The 25,323-nt window shown below is 38.4% G+C and overlaps 1 protein-coding gene across 1 annotated transcript in view; it reads left to right on the forward strand.

Annotated features, from left to right (window-relative positions):
- Positions 1-2,178: 2,178 nt before the first annotated feature.
- The window catches only part of HMGA2 (high mobility group AT-hook 2), a gene marked incomplete at both ends in the record, with an annotated part of 214,991 nt that continues 191,846 nt past the window's right edge, over positions 2,179-25,323 (forward strand). The window contains 3 exons of the mRNA XM_083365607.1: positions 2,179-2,298; positions 4,726-4,812; positions 16,054-16,104. Coding sequence (XP_083221733.1) covers positions 2,179-2,298; positions 4,726-4,812; positions 16,054-16,104 — 258 coding nt within the window. The remainder of the gene's footprint in view (positions 2,299-4,725; positions 4,813-16,053; positions 16,105-25,323) is intronic.

The following is a 25,323-nucleotide window of genomic DNA, read 5'->3' on the forward strand; positions in this document are numbered from 1 at the left end:
ATCTAAATTGTTAGTGTGGAAAGAGGTTCTTTATTAATATATTTGTTTCTGTGGTGTGAGATATTTGATTAAAACATTAAGGCAGCATCATGTTTCTTTCAGGCTAAATATGCAATATATATATCTGAGGTTTTCGCGGGTGTTTATATGTGGATCTTCGGAACCAGAAGAAGGAAGCTGAAGCCTCCAGGCTGATGATGACGGATGGGATTCCGTCGAAACGTTGCACCTACACCTTTAGTTCTACGCAGGAAGAAACCCGAATGACCGAAGATCCATATATATATATATATATATATATATATATATATATATATATATATATATATATATATATATACACACACACACACACACACACATATATATACACATACATGTATGTATCTGTGTATGTATAAAAATTAAGAAAGGAATGTGCCAAGGTTGTATACTACTACCTTATTTATTTAACATAAAGAACATAAAAGACATCTCAGAGTGGTAGAAACATTTTGAATGTTGAATAATTGAAAGAACGCAGTTGAAAGTAGAAGTCTACAAAAACTAAAGATGGTAACTCACGGCCTGGATTTGAAAAAGAACATGCTAAGGGGGATGATAACAAAATGCATACAGGAGTTCAAAACAGAGAGGTGAATTATTGCCAAGGAAATAGACAGGCAATGGAGGGAATTAGGTGAATATATAATTGTTTTATCTAAATCAAAGCAAATTTTTACTATTGTAGCTTCTGCTATTATTATACATTAGCCAGGGAGGCCATAAAATTGTGCTTGTATTTGAGTTTTACAGATTGGAAGTGAACTCATTCAACCATTTTTGTTGCTTGATTTTGATGATTCATTGAAAAAAAAACCAGTACTGGATAAATATAACTGAATGCCATTGGTAGAGAAAAAATGGATTAAAGGATTTAACAAAAGGCAAAGAAAAGATGGTGGCAGGTATTCGAATTATGTGCTAATTATTTCACATTCAAATAATTTTTTGGGAAGTATATACTGAACTTTTGTTTTAGTAGTATTTAGTGTTTTTGTTTTAGTAGCATTTCTCCCAAGAAAAATGATCCCCGCAGCAATTTGGAGGGAAAAGCCATCTGCATGAGGAAACCTGATTTATTTGGTTCCTTTCAACCAATTCAGCCATTTTATACTTTCAAGTTGGGCAGCACAACTTTGGTCAGGTACCATCTTTGAAGCACACATTCTTTGAGGTGTGATTGCTGTTTTTAATGTTTTACAGTATTTGGTCTAGGTCCAGTCATCTGTTTTTCCCCCCTTTCTCTGGTTTTGTCTCCTCCTCCTCCTCCTCCCGCTCCTCAGGGTGGCCTACCCCTCCCCTCTTGTTGCCTCCGGTTTCTTTCTCACCCAGGGCTAAAGATTTCTCTTTCTTTCTTTTTCAACGCAGGTTACTTATCGCGGACAGGCTCTCCTAGCGTTTCCATTCTCTTGCCGGCTGTTCTCTCTCGTCATATCATCACGGAGGCAAAACGCATAAACCTCCCGGAGGTTTTCTCTTTCTTGTGTCGGTGTGATCTCCCAACGTGCACGATCCGGTTTCAGCCCAGCCGAAAGGCGCTCTGGGTTATACACTTTTCCGAGTGCCTTCTCTAACTCGGGTTGCCGCTGAACGCACCGAAGTCTGCGGAGCCCCCCACTTTGCTTTGCGCTCGTAAAAGGAGCGTTCCCGCTGGCCCGCCCACCGACCCACTGCTCTCTCCTAGCATTTCAAGCGCTTCTCTTTCCACTCCCTCCACTTTTGCTCAAAACAAAAAAGTCAGCAGCTCCATCTTCCTGCATTTCCATCCATGCGCTAAATTGTAAAAAAAAAAAGGGGGGAGATTTCCACCTCCGCCTCCTTCTGCTGCCGCCACCGGCAGCACCAGCCTCACTGGCCGGCTACTGCTGCTGCCACCGCCACCACCACCATCATCTCCCTCCTCCTCTGCTTCTCCTCCTCCTCCTCCTCCTCTCCTCCTCCCTTTCTCCTCTCCTTTTGGCAGCACCAGGACGTCCGGCGTGGTGGTGGTGGTAGGGATAGCGGCGCTGCCGGTCCTGCCGTGGGGTTGCGAGCTGACGGGGTCGCCTTTGAATCCTCCCGTTTTTCCAAGGTGCCTAGCAGAGCGCGAGCGACCCGAGAGCCTGCCGATAAGCTGAAAGGCAGCGAGGAGTCACGATGAGCACACGAGGTGACGGAGCCGGGCAGCCTTCGACTTCTTCAGCGGCTGCCAAAGAACAACCTGCCACCGCCGAACCGCCGAAGAGGGGACGAGGGAGACCCAGGAAACAGCCCCAAGTCAGTAATTTCTAAGCTAACCTAGACTAGAGCAGAGATATGTGAGAATTGGGCGCGCACGTGCCTTGCAAGCTCCTCAGCATTGGCGGTGTGTGTTGGTAGATGTAAAAGTGTTTTGGCGGCCACAACGGGTTTCTTTGCTCTCTAGCAATTGTAATGAAGCGGGTCAGAGTTGCAAATCCCACTGGCAAGGGGAAGGAGCGGTATGTGTTTGTGTGTGTGTGTGTGTGTGTGTGTGTGTGCACGCGCGCGCATGAAAGGGAGAAATGTGCGAGCGAGCGCGCGTTTGTTTCTTTTGAACTGGCGAAAACTTATCTTTGCCTTTATTGTGTGGTTTTACTCTGTAACGCGGAGCGGCTCCGGTCCCACCAACCAGCGCTCAAAGGCTAGTTTCGAGCAAAGTTTAAATCTGAGCCTGTGAGCGGACTGAAAAGAAGAATGGGAGTCAGGGCTGTCTTCGCTACGTCTCAATCTTTGTGCCATGTGTCTTCTTAGCTGGTCTCGCAGTGGCTGCTGCCGCCTATGGTCCCATCCGACTTCACCCCCTCCCATCGTGGCCGGGAGGGGGGGGAGTCAGACTCCCCAACTGTGTGATTCAAAGGGGGAACCATTGTTGGCTGCGTGTTTACTTTGCATTTTGTAGGATTGTTTGACTTCCTCGAGGCTTAGTCTGGTCCCCCCTCCCTTCCAGGAAACTGAGTACTCTGTGTGAGAAATAGTGCTTCGTGGTTTAGGGCTGGGTGAGTGCTCGTGGGACATTTGAGTCCTGGGCATTCCCTTTTTTTCCACGAGGTGAAATCCATAACTACTATGTGCTACATTTGGCAAAGTAAACAGGCTACGGGGATACCCGAGTTGTCCTTCAAGTCATGTGGAGAGAGATTCTCTGCGGATGCAACCAATTAAGGTTGCCGTTGTAACGCTGCCTAGCAGCATGGAGAACTTTTTCTGTTGTTGTTTGGATTGGTTTCCATTTCTCGGAGGCAGCTATTAGCAATAGGAATTGCCTACTACTAAGTGCATTTAAAGCTGACTTCCGCGGCATAAAAAATTTCATTCATTAGCATCAAACCACTTCCTTTAGAGCAAATCAGATGGTCGGCAAACTGATCTGAAACCTGAAATGTAAAATACCTCAAAGTGTGTGTGTGTGTGGGGGGGTTCCCTTAAATTTGCGACGCTGTTGGGTGATCATTAGCTAGAACCTAACACTCTTATTTTTCTCTTCACATCCCCAACAATAAAGCAATAAATATAGAAAGGAGGTTGTAAACAAACACACACATTCCTTGTATTATCTTTATTAAGCTATCGTGATTTCAGTGTTCCCCTCCCCCAGTCGTAGCAAAATTTACCATCACCAGTACCAGTTTATTTTTAAAAGTGTGTGGTGTTGGAAGATTCTGGTTTGAAAATGGAATATTTTATGAAATACAGTGTATTCAGAAAAAAATGCTTCTCTCCCAGTCAGTGCTGAACATGATAGCTATCTGGCTTGATTTTTTAAATTTTTTAAATTATGTCAGTTACACAGCAGTACAGTGAAATTCTGTGCATGCCTGCCCAGAAGTAAGCCTCACTGAACGCTGGGTTTTAGTCCCAGGTAAGTGTGTATAGGATTACAGACTTAATTTATTTTGCAACCTAAAGAATGCAGCAGAGTTTTAAGACCCATTCACAACTGCACTTAATTAGTTGAATTTCATCCTGTAATCTAAATAAAATGTTTGATATTTGAAAGTGGATGTTTTTTTTTCTTTTAGTCTATATGATCCATTAAATAAACATTTGAATTCTGAAAAGTGGAATCCTACACATTTAAACAGTCTTCTGTTTATTATCAAACAAAGTATTGGGGAACAAAATATCTGAACAAAAACTGATTTTATATACTCTGAATCTCAGTCACGCTATAAACTTTAAATTGTTTTCTCATCAGGCCAAAACATGCAGACCCCACACATACTGTACAATATATAGATTCCATTAAGCTAGACAAAATGGATTGTAAACTACAGAACAAAGCAAAGCTCATTTTGGTAACTTTCATAATGAGAGGAAAAAATATGCCTTAAATGTTCTTTAAGGTTGGAATCCCAGTCTCAAGTGGTTACAAATGTATATTTAATAAGCAATTATCAGGTGAGTGGGAAGAACCTCCACTGACAAGAATGACAAAACATTATCTTATTAGGTGTATTTGGTTGGGAAAAATGTATCTGATATACTTTTTCATTGTTTTTCCATGGAGCTCAAGCTTCTAGGGAGAAACATTTTAATTAATGTAGATAAACATATACTGTTATTTCCCACGTTTAACATTCTCTTTCACTATAAAATTGAGTCACTTGTTGACTTTAAGGTCTGTTGCTTGTATTTAGATTTGTGTTGAATTTTTTGGGACAACAGTGTGTTTTCTGTTTTTAGGAACCTACAGGAGAGCCATCTCCCAAAAGACCAAGAGGAAGACCTAAAGGAAGCAAAAACAAGAGTCCCTCTAAAGCAGCTCAGAAGGTGAGAGTAGTCCAGAACAAAAGATTTGCTTGCATTACCTCCTATTTCTTAGCTATTGTCTAAACAGTTTCACATTTAATGTTTGCACTGTGCGGGGTTTGGGCCATTTTAATAATATTTCAGGCAGGAATGTTGGAGGAGGATCTTGGACATATGAGAAGCAATCCTCCCTCACCCCCCCTTGCATAGCTTCTACATATGTTTAGTTTACAAATTCAGGATTTCACTATATATGAACCCTGTTTACTACTGTTAAATAAAGTCTACTGTTGTTAGTATCTAACATTAAATGTTCATATTCTGAAAAAATTTAATATACTTAGGCAAATTATTACTCTAATGTTTTGTTCACTATATAGTTAAGTATAAGCTCAATAATACATTGATGGGTATCAGGATATATGTTTATACACTGATCATCATTATTATCATCCTCATCAGACATTAGGGGTTGAATACCAGACTGTCCTCTATATTCCTTGCTTGAGTTAGGAAGTATGTTTTGCGGAGGGGAGAAACATGCATTCTGAATGTTGTCAAGGGCAGGAAGCATGAATTGACTAGTTCATTGAAGTAATCCACTTTGTCTCAAAACATTTTTTTTATTTAACAGATTCCAAACCATAATACCACATAATACCAAAAAAAAACCCTGTTTTTATTTTAAAAAATCATGGACAAATGCATAGTATAGTGGTTTGCTTTTTACAGTTTCTTTATAAGATACTGCTGACCTCAATTTTAAATAATTTTGAAACATCATGAATCATGGTAGACCAGTTGCTACCATCAGTGGTTTTCATTTACAAATACATCAGAAACAAAAACACAAATACTGTTATTGTTATACAGATGTGGTATTCTTCGAGTTAAAACTTGTCTAAGCACTTTTTTATATATGCACACCAGTTTTGATATTGTTAATAATGTTGAAATTATGAATTACCATAGCAACCTAGATAAATGCTTTTTTTAAAATTTAAGGACTGACAGTGTTTTTTTGTCTTTCTTTAATTTAGCTCCTTTGAGTTTCAGTACAGAAAACTATTTTATTCTTTTGCATTTGCCCGATCCCCTTTTTCTCCCCATTTTTGCAAATGGAATTTAAAATACCAAATATATTTCACAGGCAGATGTATTTTTAAAAAGAATATTGTAGAAACAGTGCAGACAAACACAACAAAAATAATCTGTAATTTTAATCCCCCCTAAAAGAGAATCCAGGTAAGGTGATATGATAGGGTGATATAAAATTAAAGATGGTACTAAGGAAATGAATAGATTTTATACTGCTAAAAGTCATAATCCCACAATCATCCAATAAAAAGGATAGAAGGCAATATAAGGCATGCAATGATTAGTCAGTGACATTTCTTGTAACAAGATGCAGTAGTGACAACTAATGGGAATAACTTTAATGAAAAATTAAATCAGTCTTCTTTATTTCTTCCCAGAATTTCATGACCATTCTCTTGTAGGCTGGTAACAAATATTCCAAAATTTATGGAGGGCACCAGGTGGGAAAAGACTGAACTTACAAATGGACACAGCTATCCATGGTGTAAATTACTTGATTTTTTTTGTAAATCTGTAAAACTGTTAATTTTTTTTACAGAAATCAGAGATCTCATGACAATTTCTGGAGGGTTTTCACATTCTGCTATAGGCTTTCCTTAGGTCCATAGCTGGCCACTGAGGAAACAGAAAATTGAACTATATAAGTATCTTGCTGAACCATAATATCCTTGCTGAACCATAATATCCTCAACTTATTACTGTAAAGGAGCCTGCCCATCATGGTTGTAATATGGGTCATCCACATGATCAACCCAATTTTACGACTTTTTTGTGTGATGGTTTTTAAATAAGTGAATCAGTGATTTGCTATGGGCTTGGTTTGTGAAAAACTGGAAGTAAATGTCAGTTTGGGGCAAAACTGCTGTAAAATAGAGTAATGTGATCTCAGGATGCTACAGTCGTAAATGTTGGCGGTCATCAAGCACCCAAAATATCACATGACTGCTGGGGGGGGGCTGGCCATCAGAACTTTGAAATCAGGTTGTAGGTATCCTGGGGAGGTCTGCCATAACTTAAACAATTAGTAAGTAACTAGTTGTAAGTCAAAACTACCTCTAGTGTGTTTGATTTTGGTTCAGTGTGATATACAAAATCACTCTCTATGATTTTGTAAACCGCTGATGACTTAGTGATATTTTTAACACCCGTATATAGTAGTTTACTCAACAAACACCAGTAATTTAAATAATAATTTAACATGATAAGTGAACCCAATTAGTGAATCTGCTATTTACTCCACATCACAAAACTTATACTTCTAGTCTTTGTAATAAGCAGTTTGTCATGTTTATAAGCAAGATTTATAAATTTAGATAATTAATCAGCTCTCAGGATAATCCTAACTATTGATTCTATTAAATTCAGTTTGCAGAACAAATAGGTTTTGGATTGTGCATATACAGTTACTCGTCCCAGCTTCTGCAAACCTAGCAGTTCGAAAACACGTAAAAATGCAAGTAGAAAAATAGGGACCACTATGGTGGGAAGGTAACAGCGTTTCCGTGCGCCTTTGGTGTCTAGTCATGCCGGCCACATGACCACGGAGACGTCCTCGGACAAGCGCTGGCTCTTCGGCTTTGAAACGGAGATGAGCACCGGCCCCTAGAGTAGGAAACGACTAGCATGCATGTGCGGGGGAACCTTTACCTTTACCTTTATGATCATTTTATAATATTAACTTGATTTATAAATAATTAGGAGTTTAGAGATATTCACAAAGGAATGGCAACACTTTTGTTCATAATTCAAAGATGTTATTCTTAAAATTATTGATTGTTTTAATAGAATAATTTTACTCTGCAGATGTTACCAGTTTTGTGTTAAAAATATACCATTTACTAGATGCTATGGCTCTTTGAAACACAGGAGTTGTATAATGGTTATCACAGAAGAGGGAGCTTTACTTTTAACTTACAGTGATTGAAAAAGATTGTGTGCAAGAAGTTGTAAGTGGATTCTGCCAATAAATATCTAGATTTTCAAAAATCTTCTAAAATATATCTTCCAAACAATATTCTGCAATAATTATTGAATGTACAGTAGTGACTATTGGTTAAGTTTTTCTTTATGTGGGTTAAATATCTACTTAATAAAAGGACTATTTGCCTGTTTTTGAAGATCTATTTCTAAGAATGTTGAGGTGTAGATAATTAATTTTATATATGCATGGTTCTCTATCCTAATTATCCTCTATTGGGGAAATAGATTTGTTTTTATAAAAGTATATTCATATGAATTCAGTTTCTTTGCTCTAATAGAAAAACTCTCTCTCTCTCTCTCTCTCTCTCTGTGTGTGTGTGTGTGTGTGTGTGTGTATGTATGTATGTGTGTATGTATTGTTTAAATTATATTGTGCCTTTCCATTGTTAAAGCAGTTAATAAAAACAAATTTTAAAGTGTAACAGACAAATTATAAAGTATAGAAGTATACAAAGATGTATAAATCATAGAAGTGCTTTATCTTTTTGGACCTTTGAGAATTGTAACTCACTTTGGAATTTCAATGTATACAAAGTAACTGTGCACATTTGGTATATTGAATTCTTAGGAAAATATATTATTGTTAATTGTAACTGTATGCTTTTTATTGGTCTGAGTTATGGCTATTAAATAATTTTAAAACACACATATATGTTTATTTCCAACCTAGATTTGAAAGCAGGAGTTGTCACTGCTAAAATTATTTTACCATAAAAGTGGATTCTGTAGGTAATGAAATATTGCCAAAATTTATGATAAATAGGTGGGTTCTTTCTCAAAGTAAAGTAATTGAAATGTATTAGAAGATAAATGTATACTTTTAGAATTCAGACAGGCAAATAAAGAAGCTCATGATTAATTGTGAACTCTTACACTTCATAATTAAAAATCTCTCTCTCTGTATGTGTGTGTGTGTATGTCTATATGATATATATATATATATATATATATGAATGATATGGATCTTTGTTATATTTTACAGAAAATTCCATTAAATCTATTGGGATTGTTCTGGAATGCTCAATGATGTATATTTTAAATTTCTTCCTGCATTTTTTTAAAGCTTACACAGCTTCTGGTAGACTTAGAAATCGGGCCTGGGAGGCATTTAAAACAAATTGAGCTTGTTAGGAAATTAGTAGTGTGAAACTTGACAATACATAAAAATGCTGCAGGATCTAATGAGTAGTTTGTTTCATGTCTGCTGCACAAATTCCAGGGAATAACCTATAAAAACAGTAATATAAAACCTACAACTAAATGAATGTATAATTAACAGAGCTTTCTAAAAGAACAGCAGCAGTATTAGCTCTTTTAAAGTTTTAAGTTCACGAAGGAATCAAATAAGAGGTAAAACAAGAAAGATGGGAAGCAGGATAGCACTGTTCTAATTCAGATGTTTCTGTCACTGAACAAATTCTTACATTGCTGTTTAAAAATGTAGTTTTTAAATATTTGAGGAAAATTGTTTAATAGCTTCTAAAACAAGTATAGATATCTTATGAGTCATATTCTAGATTTTTAGATTTACAGTTCATATTCTTTGCTTGATAAAATACAGTTGATTTTTTTTAGAATGAAGATATACATTTAAGGTATTGTGTTACAAATTGTTTTTTTTTTGGAAGTGAGTTCTCATAATATTAACTATCAAAAATTAAAACTGTTTTGAGAAAAAATGTGGAGATTACATTTGTCCATTGCCTCTGAAATGTGTATATGCCTATTATTCACTAGTCAATTAAAATAAACAGCCTAAACTGTGAATATCACCAGCATATTATTTGTCTTTTCCATTCTTCAGACAGTATCATCCACACTACCCACAATGAGACAGTGAAGAAGAAACCTAATTTGCAAGCATAGATCACATCTGTATGTAGACTGCCATTTATTTATACTTGGGCCAGGAAAAGAAACCAATCCCCTCTTTTCTGGTTAAATTTACAAACATACAAGTGAAGGAAGATGCAGGGTTTTAGCTGCTCTAGCTATTTTTTTTATTTAGAACAATGATTTCTTTCCCCCATAATAAAACACTTCAAGAGCTGCTTTTGTTAGCATGTTTCCTTTACTTCCAAATGTGTCTGTAATTTATGGCTTATGCCAGGATAAATCTTAAGGTACTATACAGATACTAATTCTTCCTCTGTTAGTTACTAAACAATACTTAATCTTGATATGCCCTTAAAAATGACATCGTACCATAGCTATGACCATGCTGGTAAATAGAAAATGATGGGGCCATAGAGTTTGGCACATAGTAAAACAAGAAATAAGTTTAGGTTGACTTGTGCATAGTTCATAACCATATTCACATACTGGTGATAGTTATTAAAAGCAATCAGAAATGTAATCTTATAAAGAAAGCAAACCATGTCTGTTAAAGCAGTGATTTGATTAGTTTAGCATGTGCTAATTTGTATGAAACCATGCAGGCAGCATTCGGTCTGTTCCAGTTTGACTGTGATTGGTAGTCTTTTGGTAGTGCTATTGTGTAAATCTTAGTACCGTGTTTTCCCCGAAAGTAAAGCCTACCCCGAAAATAAGCCCTAGCTTGATTTTTGAGGATGGGCCTAATATAAGCTCTACCTCCAAAATAAGCCCTAGTTTTGGGGCAAGGCACACACCTAAAAATCAAGCTAGGGCAGGGGTAGGGGTGTGGATCTGCCCCATGCGCCCCACACCCATTTACCTGGCAGCCAGGCCTCTCCTTGCTGGCCTACTTGTTCTGCGGCATCTTCTGCAGCCAGGCCTGCATTTCACAGTCACAGGCCTTTCCAGAAGACCTGTGCAGCCAAGAACCGAGCTATGGATTCAATCCATAGATAGCTTGGTTCTGCAAGACCTCTGCGGCTGAGGACTGAGCTATGGATTGAATCCATAGCTTGGTTCTTGGCTGCAGAGGTCTTGCAGAACCGAGCTATGAATTGAATCCATAGCTCAGTGTTCAGCTGCAGAGGCCTTCCAGAAAGGCCTGACTGCAAAATGCAGGCCAGAATGCAGCTGGAGAATGAAGCTGCTCCTTTGGCCCCAGAAGAACTTGACCTGCTCGGCAGGGCTGTCGGTGCCAGAGGTGAGTAAGACATCCCCCGAAAATGAAACCAGGTGCCTCTTTCGGAGGCAAATAAAATAATAATAATAAGACCCAGTCTTATTTTCAGGGAAACACGGTAACTTAAATATAGGCTTATGAGTAAGAGGCAGATTTTATTTTTATAGACAGAATACAGTATATTCTTTACCATGATTCTGAAACTTGAAGCTGGATGCCAGTGGAACTGACACATGCAAAATATTTTCATGTGGTCATCCTACTTGCTAGAGTGTAGTGGTGAATTTAAAATGTTAAACTTGGTGGTAAATGGCAAATGCATTATTCTGCCAAATGTTATAGTATAAGTTACTGATATGTGATGATTGCAGACTCTGGAATCATGTCATTTTTAGTATTCTGTCCATCTGAACATGTCTAAATGATAGCAGTCATTTTCTTCAGCTATTTAGACTAAATCTTTGTAGAATTATGAACTGATTAAAAGAACATCAATCAGATCTTGTTTGCTTTCAAAAGAAAAACGTAGGTAAACGGTTTAACTAATTAAGATTTTTTTCCTCTTTCTGCTGTTAATGGGAAAGTATGTTACATATTGAATGAAGTCAGGCTTCATCTAGTTCACCCATATGTGAGGATGTAACTCACCTTATCAGGATGTTAAGAGAACAGAAGATACAGTGAATTGATTATGCAGGTATACCATAAATCATGGTTACTGTGTGACTAAACCTCTGATGAAGACGTAAATCTTAATATCTGAAAAGTGATTCATGAAGCTATAAGTTTTAAAATTTGAGACATTGAATATGACTGAAGAAGTGTTGATAGTCTAAGTTTAATACGTTTGCAATGAAAAAATAGAATTTTTGATACAGATAATCCTCAATTTACAATACTTCATTTAGTGACCTTTCAAAATTACAACAGCACTGAAAAAGTGACTTATGACCATTTTTCACACTTACGACCGTTGCAGCATCCCCATGATTCACATGATCAGAATTCAGACACTTGGCAACTGACTTATATTTATGATGGTTGCAGTCCCGGGGTCACATGATCTTCTCTTGCAACCTTCTGACAAAGTCAATGGGGAAGCCAAATTCACTTAACAATTGTGTTACTAGCTAAACAACTGCAATAATTCACTTAACAACTGTTGCAAGTAAGGTTGTGAAATGGGGCAAAACTCACTTAGCAACTGTCAAACAAATTTTGGATTCAATTGCGGTTGCAGTTCGAGGACGATCTGTATTTTGCTAGTGAAATGTCTTCTGTTATACTTCAGTGGGCTTTAGCTACATGAACTTTCTGAAATGCTTTCTTTCTTGTATCTGTTTTTGATTTTAAACTACATCCTTGGTAGGGGATGGCAAAAAAATCCTTGAAATTACACAGTTTTATGTTTGGCAATATTGGGGAAGAGGTGCAGCAATAGGTGCAGGCTTTTTGTTCAAAGAGGTTTGAAATTTGGAGCATGCTGAGGTTGCCTTGAGGTTTCCCCTGTGAAACTTTGTTGTAAGATCCTACTTGAGAGAATTGAGAAAGAACTTAATGAATACCTTTGCCTGACTAATTGTTTTGAACTCATCCTCTTTCTTCTTATACAGTTATATCAGTTAGTTGTATAATAATGCTACTACTGAGGAATATACATATAGTTTCAGGAACATTTATTTGGATGCTTGTTGTTCTTACTTTAATGTACCTTTAAGAATGTTTGCATTGACTATGGTCACTTGGGAATAAAGTTCAATGAATTCATTGGGCCTTACTTTCAGGTAACAGCAATAGGATTGCTGGAAAGATATTATCACTTTGTTGTGAAATCTTTGTCCCCTCTTTCCTCTTTTTTTGAACTGGAATATATCATTATCTTTCTTATCCCTCTGAATAAAGTCTAATCTGAAAACTACATCCTGTAATCAAAAGAGTTTTCCACCAAGAGACTATTCAGTGGTAGGAAATTGCTGTTATGATTATTTTAGGGGAAACATTCCACTATGACCAAATTCTCCCTGTCTTTTTAGATACCTTTATTTTTCAATCATGATACTATTACAGTCATTTGTTTTAAATACTAGTTAGGGCGAAGCTCCAAAGATTTCTAAAGTCCATCTTGACAGATGACAGATGAATACATTATATTTGAAGAACTGTTTTGACTATTAAAGGAGAGTTTCAGGAATTTGTGCAAAAGGATAACACAATTATCACTCTGGAAAAGATATGCATTACAGTAACTGTTTTTTAAAAACATGCATTCTCAACAGAAACCTTTTTTTACTTACATGAAAATATGAGAGGATTGGGTCAGGTAAATTATATGATTTGAAATAACCAGTGCTTTTTTTGTATGACACATGTCATACAACCCGCCTTGCCTATCCTACAAGATTCCATCCCAAAAAGGTGCCGGAACTCCGTTCTGGATGTTCTGTGACAAAAAAAGCCCTGGAAATAACATTTTTAGATACAGTACTTTAAATGTTTTTAGAATATCTGTACTGCAATGAATTAAATTAATTCAGTATATCCAGTTGCTGACCTGAAGTGAGGTTGTAATGTTTTAGTTTCCACTTGTGTAAATCAGAAGTGTTCGTATTCGGTTTTTAACTTCAGTATTTTTTACAATAACATAATGCAATGCAAAAGGGACGCGGTGGCTCAGTGGGTTAGGACGCTGAGCTTGTCGATCGGAAGGTCGGCAGTTTGGCGGGTCGAATCCCGAGTGCCGCGTAGCAGAGTGAGCGCCTGTTACTCGTCCCAGCTTCTGCCAACCTAGCAGTTCGAAAGCACGTAAAAATGCAAGTAGAAAAATAGGGACCACTGAGCTACCTCTGATCCTGTGGCCAGGAATGACGACCAAGGTTCTCCAGGACCATGAGTCCAGGGAATACCACCACCAGCCCAGCCACAGAGTAGGGAAGTCACTTTGCAGCAAGAAGGCTGATACAATAGCAGCAGACCCAGCTGACCCTTCCTGTTGCCCAACATAAGAAATAGCATCTCATATTTGGTAATCTGTGGAGCAAGGCCCCTGAATACCTCCAAAACATCCCAGACAATTACCCAGCCCATATCACCTGTCCTGAAGTCAATAATAATAATAACTTATAGGGCTACTGTTTATTAAGTAATGCAGGAGAAGTGCTGCTTAAATCTTAAGGCTGTAGTTCTGTGTGAATATTTAATGGTTATCATTGGAGACAGGAGGTGGCTTCACATATTGCCCTTAGTCATGATATAATTCAGGGCTTTTCAACCTTTTCACCCATTGTACCACTTTTAGGATATGGCAACATCCGAGTACCACCAGTCACCTAGCAAGGTGTCAAAAACTTGATGACCCCCCCCAAAAAAAGGAAAAAAGTGATGAAATACAGGTAGTCCTCGACTTACAACAGTTTACTTGGTGGCTGTTGGAAGTTACAATGGCACTGAAAAAAGTGCCCCCCAAGCCAAAGCCAAGCAAGACACCTGCCTGCCCACCCAGTGGCACTCTTCCTCCTGTCCAAAGTTTTCATTGTTGTGAGCATTTCTGTTGAGGATTGGCAGCAGGGGTGGGGTGGGGGGGTGTTTGGTTTTTATTCCCCCCCTCTGCTGGGTGGTTGCAGCAGGTTTTGGTCACTTCACATGACCCTGGGACACTGTGACCGTCATAAATATGAATCAGTTGCTAAGCATCGGAATATAAATCACAAAAACCTGGGGATGCTGCAACATTCCAGCTGATCGGCACTTCTTCTGGGCTCAGCAGAAGCACCAGGATCAGCGCCGAGCTCCAGCTGGAGCCTGGCGCTGATCCTGGGGCTTCCACTGAGCCCTGAAGAAGTGCTGATCCTGGCACTTCCGCTGAGCCCTGACAGCCCTGCAGCTCCAGCCATCTCTCGCTCAGGCTTGTGCGGTGCTGCCGCTGGTTCAGCTCATTCCCCTCCCCCACTACCACTTTTCTAGGATGGTCGCATACCACCTGCCAGGTGCCAATGTACCACAGGTGGTACCCGTACCACTGGTTGAAAAGCTCTGATATAATTAGTTAAGTTTTGCTTTGGTATGTTTATCAATCCAACCAATTCGTTTTTTTAAAAAACATCTGTGTTAGAATTTATATGAACCCACCAAATTATTATTTATTGAATTGCAGCTAAGCAAGCCATGGCTTAGCATGTTTATGAATACATCCATTATAGAAGTTAAACATTGGCTTATGCGATTGTGCTATGTGTAAACTCAGCTAGAGCCCTTATTCAAACAAGTAGTATAGTTTTGTACAATGTGTTAACCTTTAAAGGAAATTTCCTTTTGAATAATAACAGAATATAAATGGTATAGATATTCAACATTTCAAACTGTTTTTTATCCACTTTTGCAAATGAATTGGAATGGTAAGAAAAACTGAAGTGTTCATGCAATATATCATATTAATTCAGTTAAATTCATTCAAGAATTTAACTTTATAAAGTGTTTTTTATTTGTAGGATTTGAATTAATATTAGTACTTAGCACCAAAATCATGTTTAGAATTGGAGAGGAGGAAAATGGATTGAAATAGCCTTTCAAATAAATGTATCTTTTGAGTATGCTGTGAATAATGTAACATACAATTTATGTATAGACAGTATGTTTTCTGATCTTCCTACATTCCTCTATTCCCAGCTTTTTTGTTAGCAGTCATTGCTAACATTTTGAGTTTGTTTTGGCCCACAAACAAAGAAAAGTTCTTTAAACAGATACATCCAAAGATATTTTTTGTCAAGAATGTTGATTTGCTTTCCATACATTCTTATCAGTAGTCTAGACACATGAAGATCACAGTGAATAGCATATCATTTTTTTTAAAAAAAGCCATATCCTTCCTTAAACAATGAACTTTTCATTCTGTTTCATGAAAGGATGGGCTCAGCTTTTCTCCATAAGGGAAAAAGGGAAAGAATAGGGAATGGGGGAGAAAAAATAAAATAGATAATAGCAGATTTTTTTTCTTAGTGGCTCCCTTCTAATCAGTAGATAAATAAAAATAACAGTGTTGCAGGAAGTAGGCGCTAGTTACCTCAACACCAGGGTTGTCTAATAATGTAATTAGAAATAATTTGGATCTATATCATGTATCTTTGTTTTTACAGAAAGCAGAAGCCACTGGAGAAAAACGACCAAGAGGCCGACCCAGGAAATGGGTAAATACTACTTTACATTTATAACTATGGCTATTTCATCCTCCAAACATAGCATTAATATAGATGGTTATGTCATTTTTTAAACTTCATTGCTATTTTCTACTTAATTCATCTCCTAGCAGATCCTAACCTGGCTTTAATGATTGATATACTTAGTTAATAGCCTGGATTCACACCATAGTCTAGTGGCACTGCAGGAGGCTGGTTTCAGAAAGCTGCAGACAGTAATATCTGAAGTGGAAGAGAGAATGGCAGTCCCAGTCTTGGAGTAAATCATCTCCCATCTTCCTAGTATATACATATACTTTCTCTATATTTGTCGGTTAACCTTGCCTAGTTTGCCTCATCAAATTTGTTATATCACAACTGCAAGACGTCTGTTAATTATACTGGCTGGGAACCCTAGGATCTGTAATCCAAACACATTTGGGTAGAGTAGATTAGGAAAGATAGATGTTTGTAGGGAGCACAAACAGCAGTCCTGTGTGCCTGATGTTGCAGCTATTTTGTGCTCCTGGTTGCTATCACTTATTCTCTTCATCACTATCCCCAATCATACCCTTACTCTTTTAGAGCTCTTTGGTGGCCAAAGCTTGCTCCTCTTTGTGGCTACAGCATTGGTAGGAGGAGGAAAAGACCGGATTTTTTGTTACCTCTTCAGCAAATAGTACAGGTAGTATACAGATTTTGTGATAATAGATACTAGATTGCACATGTCATTGTATATGTAAATAAACTGGGCTGTGGGAGCTGATTAATGTTTTTTTTTTTTGCCTGGACCTCTGAAAACTGCAAGCACTGCTCAGTGAAGGTGTTGAAAGAAGGCTCATGAAGAGTAACCATGGTTTCTTACCTTTAGACTCTAATTTGCTCAGAGACTATTTATTGAATGGAAATAGTTGTGTGAGTCTATATCAGCATAAATGAACCTCAGCTCTTGCTTTTTAAAAAAAGAAAATGAGATAGTTTGTTGGGTAATTCAGTTACAAAGGTTAAAGAGGGGTTTATCAGACATCAGAAAGTGATTATGAAAGAGGATAAAATTCAAACAGAGTGTAGGCAAAGATAAGGTTAATAAACAAAACTCCTTTGTTTCTTTCCATAGTGTCCAGGGAAAACTCTGCCTCAGAGTTAAGAAACTTATACCAAACAAATCATTGGTTTATATTATTTATCCTCTTTGGGCTGTCTCAGAAAAAATTGGCTTAAGCAAAGTGAACTTGGGTTTTCAAGCCACTCTTTAAATCAAGGTTTACATCTTCACAACAGTGCAAAATTGTTGTATAATTTTTAAAGTAGGGATAGTGTAGCTAAAGCAGATGTGTTTATTAAGTTTAGTTTGGGTTCATTCTCTCACATGCATCCTAATATCCTATCAGTAGAGTTTAGAATTTTGCTTTGTGGATTCTTGATTCAGGGCATATTACTCATGTCAGAGCCGTTCCTGTCACTATAGCTTCTTTTGCGGCACTAACTATTGCCATTGTCTACTATAGAGAGCATCCTCTCGTACTGTATTGTGGTTTGGTATGCTGGTCTGACAGCCGCGGATAGGAAAGTATTACAGAGGGTGGTGAGCACAGCACAAGACATTGTGGGCTGTCCCCTGACACCACTGGATGACATCGCCAGGGCTCGCTGTCTTGGAAGAGTGAGGAAAATTCTCAGGGATGACTCACACCCTGGACAGTATCTCTTTACTCTCCTACCATTGGGTAGGAGATATAGGAGTATATCCAGCCGTACCAACAGGCTGAAGAACAGCTTTTATCCATGGGCTGTTAGGCTCTTGAATGGGAAATAATTTTATAAACTTTATGCATAATTGACTTGCGAGGCCGGTGCATTGTGCAATTAGCTCACATGGTGTAATAAGATGGAGGGTTTGTTGTCACTGTGAGTTGTGGGTGGGGGCATGAAGGGAAGCTCAGCCAATCTCAATGTATACATGGTTGTAGTTTGACAATAAAGGTTCATTCATTCATTCATTCATTCATTTTCCAGGCAGTGTGGAAAAATCTAAAATAACGTCTCAACAGGCAAGTAACAGCTCCACCATTCCTCTTATAAAATGAAGAGCTTATAGCTCTAAAAGAGGAAGTTTCTTCAGGATATCAGATAAAGTGATAGGACAGACAATGACAGTACACACAGATTTTCCCCTGACATCTCCATGTCAAAACCTGATTTATCAAAATTAAGAGTCAAAATGCTGCAATTTTTCTTCCAAGTTGAAGCCAAGAATTACAAATCACTGGGAGAAGAATGTCTACGTTAATGTGTAGACTCCTAATCATTGTTAAGCTCTCTGCCAAGACTTCAGCTATTGTTCTTTTTTACTTATTAATCTATTTACCAAAGTTTAAAAAGGTACATATAAAACTAATTAAAATTAGGTTAAATCTTACTTAGTTTTGTCCCAGCCAATGCATTTTTTGTTGAGAGTACAGTCCTTGTTATGTTACTCAAAGGGGAAACACAATTCCCAGCCTAAAAAAACCCTATGTGCTTGTACTCTAGACCAGGACTTTTCAACCTTTTCACAGATTGTACCACTTTTAGGACATGACAATATTTGAGTACCACCATGCTTAGCAAGCTGTCAAAAACTTGATGACTAAAAAAAAGGGGGGGTACTGATTAGATTAATTTGTTGTTATAGAAATGAATAGTTTATAATATTATGGAAAAGTAAAAAGTTGAGGTTCAATTTTAATGCTTCTTTCTACTGCAAAAGAGGAAGCCTGTTCTTTTTCCCTTCTCCCCCTCACTTTTTCCTCCTTTTTCCTCCCCACTGTGTCCTACTATTTGCTTTTGTATTTTTGTATTTTATTCTGTAATCTAATAAAATATTACAAACTGTAGAAAAAAAGGGAAAAAGTACCAGTTTTAATTTCTTTGGTGGCTATTCCTTTGCTGAATCACTTTCCCTTTGCACTGACAATTGTATGATGAATTTATCCGTGTTTATTAATATGCGCCACTACCAGCTAGCTCAGGGGTCTTCAAACTTGGCACTTTTAAGACTTGTGGACTTCAACTCCCAGAATTCCTCGGCCATCATGGCTGGATGAGGAATTCTGGGAGTTCAAGTCCACAAGTTTGTAGACCCCTGAGCTAGCTGTCGGCCCTTCCTTTCTCCCTTCTGAGCTCTTTCCACAGTGTAATATGAATGCAACAAAAAAAAACCCAATCCCTTCCCTGTACCCTTATAAAGACACAGGAATCAAGTGCAAAATAAGAAAGGCTCACAAAATAAAGAAACACATAAACTCCATTTTTTTCCCTTTAAGCTGCCTCACGCGTGTCACGGGTCACAATGTTGCAATCCGAGACTGAAAGGCTCGGCAATTGCAAAAAGCTTTAGCCTTAAATTAAGCCTATTTATCTTCAAAGAAAACTTTCTAAAAGCCATAGACAGACTCAAGGCAAGGGGGTAGAACTAATTACATTTGTTTAAAGGGATTAAACCTACGGAAGTCAACACTTTGGACTCATTGCTAGCCTAAAATACAGACTAAAATAGTCCAATAACCAAAGCACACAAAGGAGCCTCTGAATTACAAAACACTGTAAAAATTGTACAGAAACCCTTATGGTAACCCAATCAAGCTGCCAGCTGATCCAGAACTAAATAAACCCACCTCCTTTCCGACATGCCTGCTTTTTATTTCATCAGCGCTAATTGCATTCTCCTGGCTTGACAAAATAAACCAGGGGACCTTTTCTTCCAGCAACAGCTGCTTCTTCTTCCCTGTCCCTGTTTCCTCCCTGCCTGCTGACCTCTTCACTTTCTCTGTTGTCTTTTTTTCCCTTCCTGCCCATACCACCTCCTTTTATAGCCTCTCCTCTCCACCCCCCCCTGCTTTTCTTCAGTTCATCTCCAGCTCGGTGCTGCTTCCGGAAGCGCCAATCAGAGGAGCTAATCATCTGGAGCCCTGCCGGCTCTTGGGGCTTCTGCTGAGCCCAGACAATCCTGCAGCTGCAGCTGCCTCTCCTTCAGGCTTGGGTCACTTCGGCTCATTCCCCTCCCCCGCTACACTTGGCTAGCAGTCACATACCACCTGCCACGTGGCAAAGTATCACAGGTGGTACACGTACCACCGGTTGAAAAGCCGTGCTCTAGACTAGAGATGAGATATTTTTACCTCAACAGTCATATAAAGTATATGATAGTGTTTAATAGTCTGGTTTTAAAACTAATGTTTAACAGTATATTGAAATATTCTTTCTGGATAACAAAAGAACAATGTGAGTTTTGTAGTTATTTTGGTTTGTACCAATAAATGGAGAAAAGATGCTTTTATCAAACTGACAGATGCAGACAGATTTTTCTGTACAATGATGATGATGATGATAATTTGTTAAAGTTCTATGCTGCCTGACTCCCTGTGACTCCATATGGTTTACAAATTATTAAAAACTTTTAATACAATAAAAAATACCAAAGCAGCACAAAATGAAAGAACATGGCAGAGAAATAAAGTGTGGGCGGGGGGGAGGAAAAAGGAGCCTGCTTTAATATCGTCATCTGTAATCTTGAAAATCCTTTGTGAACTACAATACTCCATTTATAACACAATTTTCATACACAATCATGCTGAACAATTATTTGAATGGATTAGCTTTTTGAAGTACCTACTCTTACCCATAAATTTATAATATTATTTTTACAAATAACTTAAGGCAGCAAACCACCTTCCTCCTCATATTTTCCCACAGCAACCGTGCGAGGTGAGTTGGGCTAAGAGTGTGTGACTGGCCCAAGATCACCCAGCTGGCTTCTGTGACTAAGGTGGGACTTGAACTCACAGTGCCTTGCTTTTTAGACTGGTACCTTAGCTATTAGACCAAACTGGCTCTTATTTACTACACTGTAAAATAGAAATAGCTTATCCTCATGTTAGGCTATCAATTGATGATGTATATCAATTATTGAGAAGCTGTATTCTATCTTTTCATTTTTTTTCTTAATTATTATGATGCGCCCAGAGAATATGGGGATAAAAAATTATGCTATTGTATACGTTAGTCTGAATATATAACATATAATTACATGATCCTGCCTTGAGCAGTGGGCTGGACTAGAAGATCTCCAAGGTCCCTTCCAGCCCTATGGTTCTATGTTCTATGTTCTGTGATTGAGTAAATCTCATTAATATAGTAATTCATATGCATGTCAGAGCTCTCATGAGAATATGTGCATCTAAAATTGTTATCTGCTGAAAGAGCTTAGGAAGGAGCTCCCTATTTGCATTAGAGTATACAAAGAGCTTTCTACTGAGAGCAAAGTATACCAAGACAAAAATCAGTGAGGCACGTTATCTAAAGCCATATGTTCCTATGCATTTTACAGGCAACTCTGTCAAATAAGTTTCATTTAAATTTTAAAATAACATTGTAGTTATTTTATGTTTAATCAAGTATATTTACAACAAACATTTCTACAAAATATTTTTTATAATAGGGTTCATAGAGATTTTTTAAATTATACTTCAGAAAATACAGATTTATTTATTTATTTATTATTGGGACTTATATGCCGCCCTATCTCCCGAAGGACTCAGGGCGGCTAACAACAATAACATACAATAAATACAGAAGTTAAGATAAAATTAAAATTAAAGGCCTCTGTACAATAAAATTAAAATTAAAATAAATTAAAAATTAGAGTTAAAAAATTAAAAACATAATTAAAATCCCTGTCAGTCCAGGTCAGCCAGGTGGAAAAGGAGTGTTTTGAGGCTGCGGCGAAAGGACTGGAGATCTTGGGCCATCTGAAGCTCATGGGGGAGCTGGTTCTACAGGGCTGGCGCTCCCACAGAGAAGGCCCTCCCCCTGGGGGTCGCCAGCCGACATTGTCTAGCCGACAGTACCCTGAGGAGGCCTTCTCTGTGTGAGCGTACTGGGCGATGGGAATTCGTTCCCGGCAGCAGATGGTCCTGCAAGTATCCCGGGCCTAAGCCATGTAGGGCTTTAAAGTAAGTACCAGCACCTTAAATCTCACCCGGAGGGCAACTGGTAACCAATGCAGCTCACGCAGGAGGGGTGTAATATGGGAGTATCTGGGTGCTCCCATCACTACCCGTGCAGCCGCACTCTGCACCAGCTGAAGCCTCCGGGTGGTCTTTAAGGGCAGCCCCATGTAGAGAGCATTACAGTAATCTATACGGGAGGTAACAAATGCGTGGGTGACTGTGCGTAGGGCATCTCGGTCCAGCAACTGGCGTACCAGGTGAATCTGGGCAAATGCCCCCCTAGCCACGACTCCAATATGATCTTCAAAACAGTCGTGAATCAAGGAGGACGCCTAGATTGCGTGCTTTATCAACGGGAGGTAACATCTCTCCTCCTATAACCAAAGATGGAACCTCTTGGACTAAACGAGATGCCGGTACGTAAAGCCACTCAGTCTTGGCTGGGTTGAGCCGGAGCCTGTTCTTTCCCATCCAAATCTGTACCGCATTTTTAATAACTCCCCAATTTGTTTTTGCTAGATTTATGAATTACATAGTGGCCAAAATTGTGGAAACCTTTTGGGAAAAATGTACATTTAAAGTTTGATGGCTAATAACACCACTTTTTTTTGGAGTAGTACCATAAAATTATATTTTTTTTAAATTTTAATTCCATTTATATCCCGCCCTTCTCCGAAGACTCAGGGCGTCTTACAAGCTTAGCAGTAGCCTTCATTCTATGTATATGCCTGCTTATTAGGGCTTTCACATACACCCCAAGCGGCATTACAAAGTCAGCTTAATTGCCCCCAACAATCTGGGTTCTCATTTTACCTACCTCGGAAGGATGAAAGGCTGAGTGAACCTTGAGCCTGGTGGGATGCGAACCTGCACTAATTGCAGGCAGCTGGTGTTACTTAAGGAGGCATCAGCGCACTGCTCCACCAAGGCTCTATATATCAATGGAAAGATAATTTAATCAAGAATGTAATGAATAACTTTTATGAAGGATTTGCTATTAGAATAGCAGCTATAAAGAAGAAAAGTGAAACACGTAGAAAAAAATTAAGATATACAAAAATTATCACCATGTCAGTTAATAGTTGGGTAACTAGCATGAATTACGGCCTTACAACGTCTTCCCATGGAGTGAACCAAGTCCTTTAATTCTGCAGCTGTTATAATGTAAAACCAAGATTGAATGACTGCTTCTAATAACTGGGTCTTAATGCTGGATTGCTTCTGACTAACGAGTTTCTTTAGTTGACTCCATAGATCTCCATTTGGGCTAATGTCTGGGCTATTCCCAGGCCATTCCAGCAGTGGAATATGATTATCTTGAAACCACTTTTTGCACATAGCAGCAACATGACATGGAGCTGAATCCTGTTGAAATATAAATGTTTCATTGTCTTGGAAAAGATCATGTGCAGAAGGCTTCAGTTTGGGCTCAAGTACTTCATTAATGTATTTTGGCCATTCATATTCCCATTAATAACACAAATTCTGCCAATACCTTTTGATGTCATACAACCCCAGATCATAACACTGACTGGGTGTTTCACGGTACATGTAATGCAATCAGGATGCAAATCTTCTCCGATTCTTCTCCTTACGTATTTTATGCCATCACTACCAAACAGAGAGAGCTTGGTCTCATCACTCCAAATAACACTGTCCCATTGTTCCTCCGTCCATGCAACAGGGGTTTTAGCCCAGTTTAGTCTTTTCAACCTTTGTCTGAGAGATAAGAGTGGCTTTTTTCATGGAATTCTAGATTGTAGGCCAAATTCCTGCAGTCTGCACCAAACAGTCCTTGCATTCAACTTCACATTGCATTGCAGCATTTCATCTTGTATACACCCAGATGATTTTCTTATGTCATGTAGTCAGTCTCTTAATTCTTCGGTCATCACTTGCTGTTGTGCACCTTTTCCTGCCTTTACCAGTGTCGTTTTGTAGTGACTGAGTCTCCTTACACCTCTTCAGAAACTTAGAAATTCCACCTTTGGTTAAATTTCCACCATTTTTTCTTCTAATTTCTTTATAACTGTAGCCTTGTTCAAATAATAATAATAATAATAATAATAATAATAATAATAATAATAATAATAATAATAATAATAATAATAATAATAATAATATTTTACATCGCTTTCTGGGTGACCAGTCAACTCTTTGCACTATTACTTTAATTTTATTACATTTTACAAGCTCACTAAATGAAAGAACACAAAAAACCCCAACCAAATTGATAGCGATCACATAACACACTGACAAACGTCCTCCTCTCAGCTTCAATACATGACATCAATAACTGAATCCTACAGTGATCTGATTGGCTCATTGCCAAAACAAGATGACACCTGATTGGCTCTCTAAACACTCATGCTCATTGGCTACAATCAGATGAAGGAAAAGCTACCTGATATCAGCCTAAGCAAGTTGTGCTTCTGTTTTCTGGTTATTTGGCTATACCTTTTCATAGAAAATAGATAATTGAACAAACTTTGTTACATTACATTCTTAAATTATCTTTCCATTGATAAATAATTTTAGGGTACTACACCAAAACAAAGTTGTGTTATTAGCCATCAGACCTCAAATGTACACTTTTCCCAAAAGGTTTCCACCATTTTGGCCACTACTGTATACTGTATGTTTATCAAACTTCATGAAGTATTATTTCTGCAGTGTCCTTCACTATGTATATAAAGAGATCCATTCGCTAACAGATAACTAACAGATATAGTTAGTTCAAATGAAATATTTTACATTTCTAAAAACTATGAATCCCTTGGTAAAACTAAATGTTGCACCTCTGTTACCTTGCTTTAATACCGTGTTTCCCCGAAAATAAGACCCAGACTTTTTTTTTTGCCTCCAAAAGAGGCACCAGATCTTGTTTTTGGGGTCTGTGTGTGTTTGTCTTTTCCACTGACCTCCGGCACTGATAGCCCCACCCATCTGGTCTACTTCTTCTGGGGCCATAGGAGCAGCTTCATTCTGCATCTGAGAATGGAGCTCCGGCCTGCGTTTCACAGTCAAAGGCCTTTTTGGAAGGCCACTGCAGTCAAGAACCAAACTATGGATTGAATCCATAGCTTGGTTTTCGGTTGTAATGGCCTTCTGGAAAAGCCTCTGCAAAATACAGGCCTGGGGATGCAGCAGAAGAAGTGGGCCGGCGAGGAGAAGCCTGGCTGCAAGGTAAGAGGATGAGGGACGTGTGGGGCAGCTCCACCCCCCCACCCACCCACACCGT

The sequence above is a fragment of the Vipera ursinii genome (genome assembly GCF_947247035.1).
Source record: "Vipera ursinii genome assembly, chromosome: 6".
In the NCBI taxonomy this organism is placed as follows: Eukaryota; Metazoa; Chordata; class Lepidosauria; order Squamata; family Viperidae; genus Vipera; species Vipera ursinii.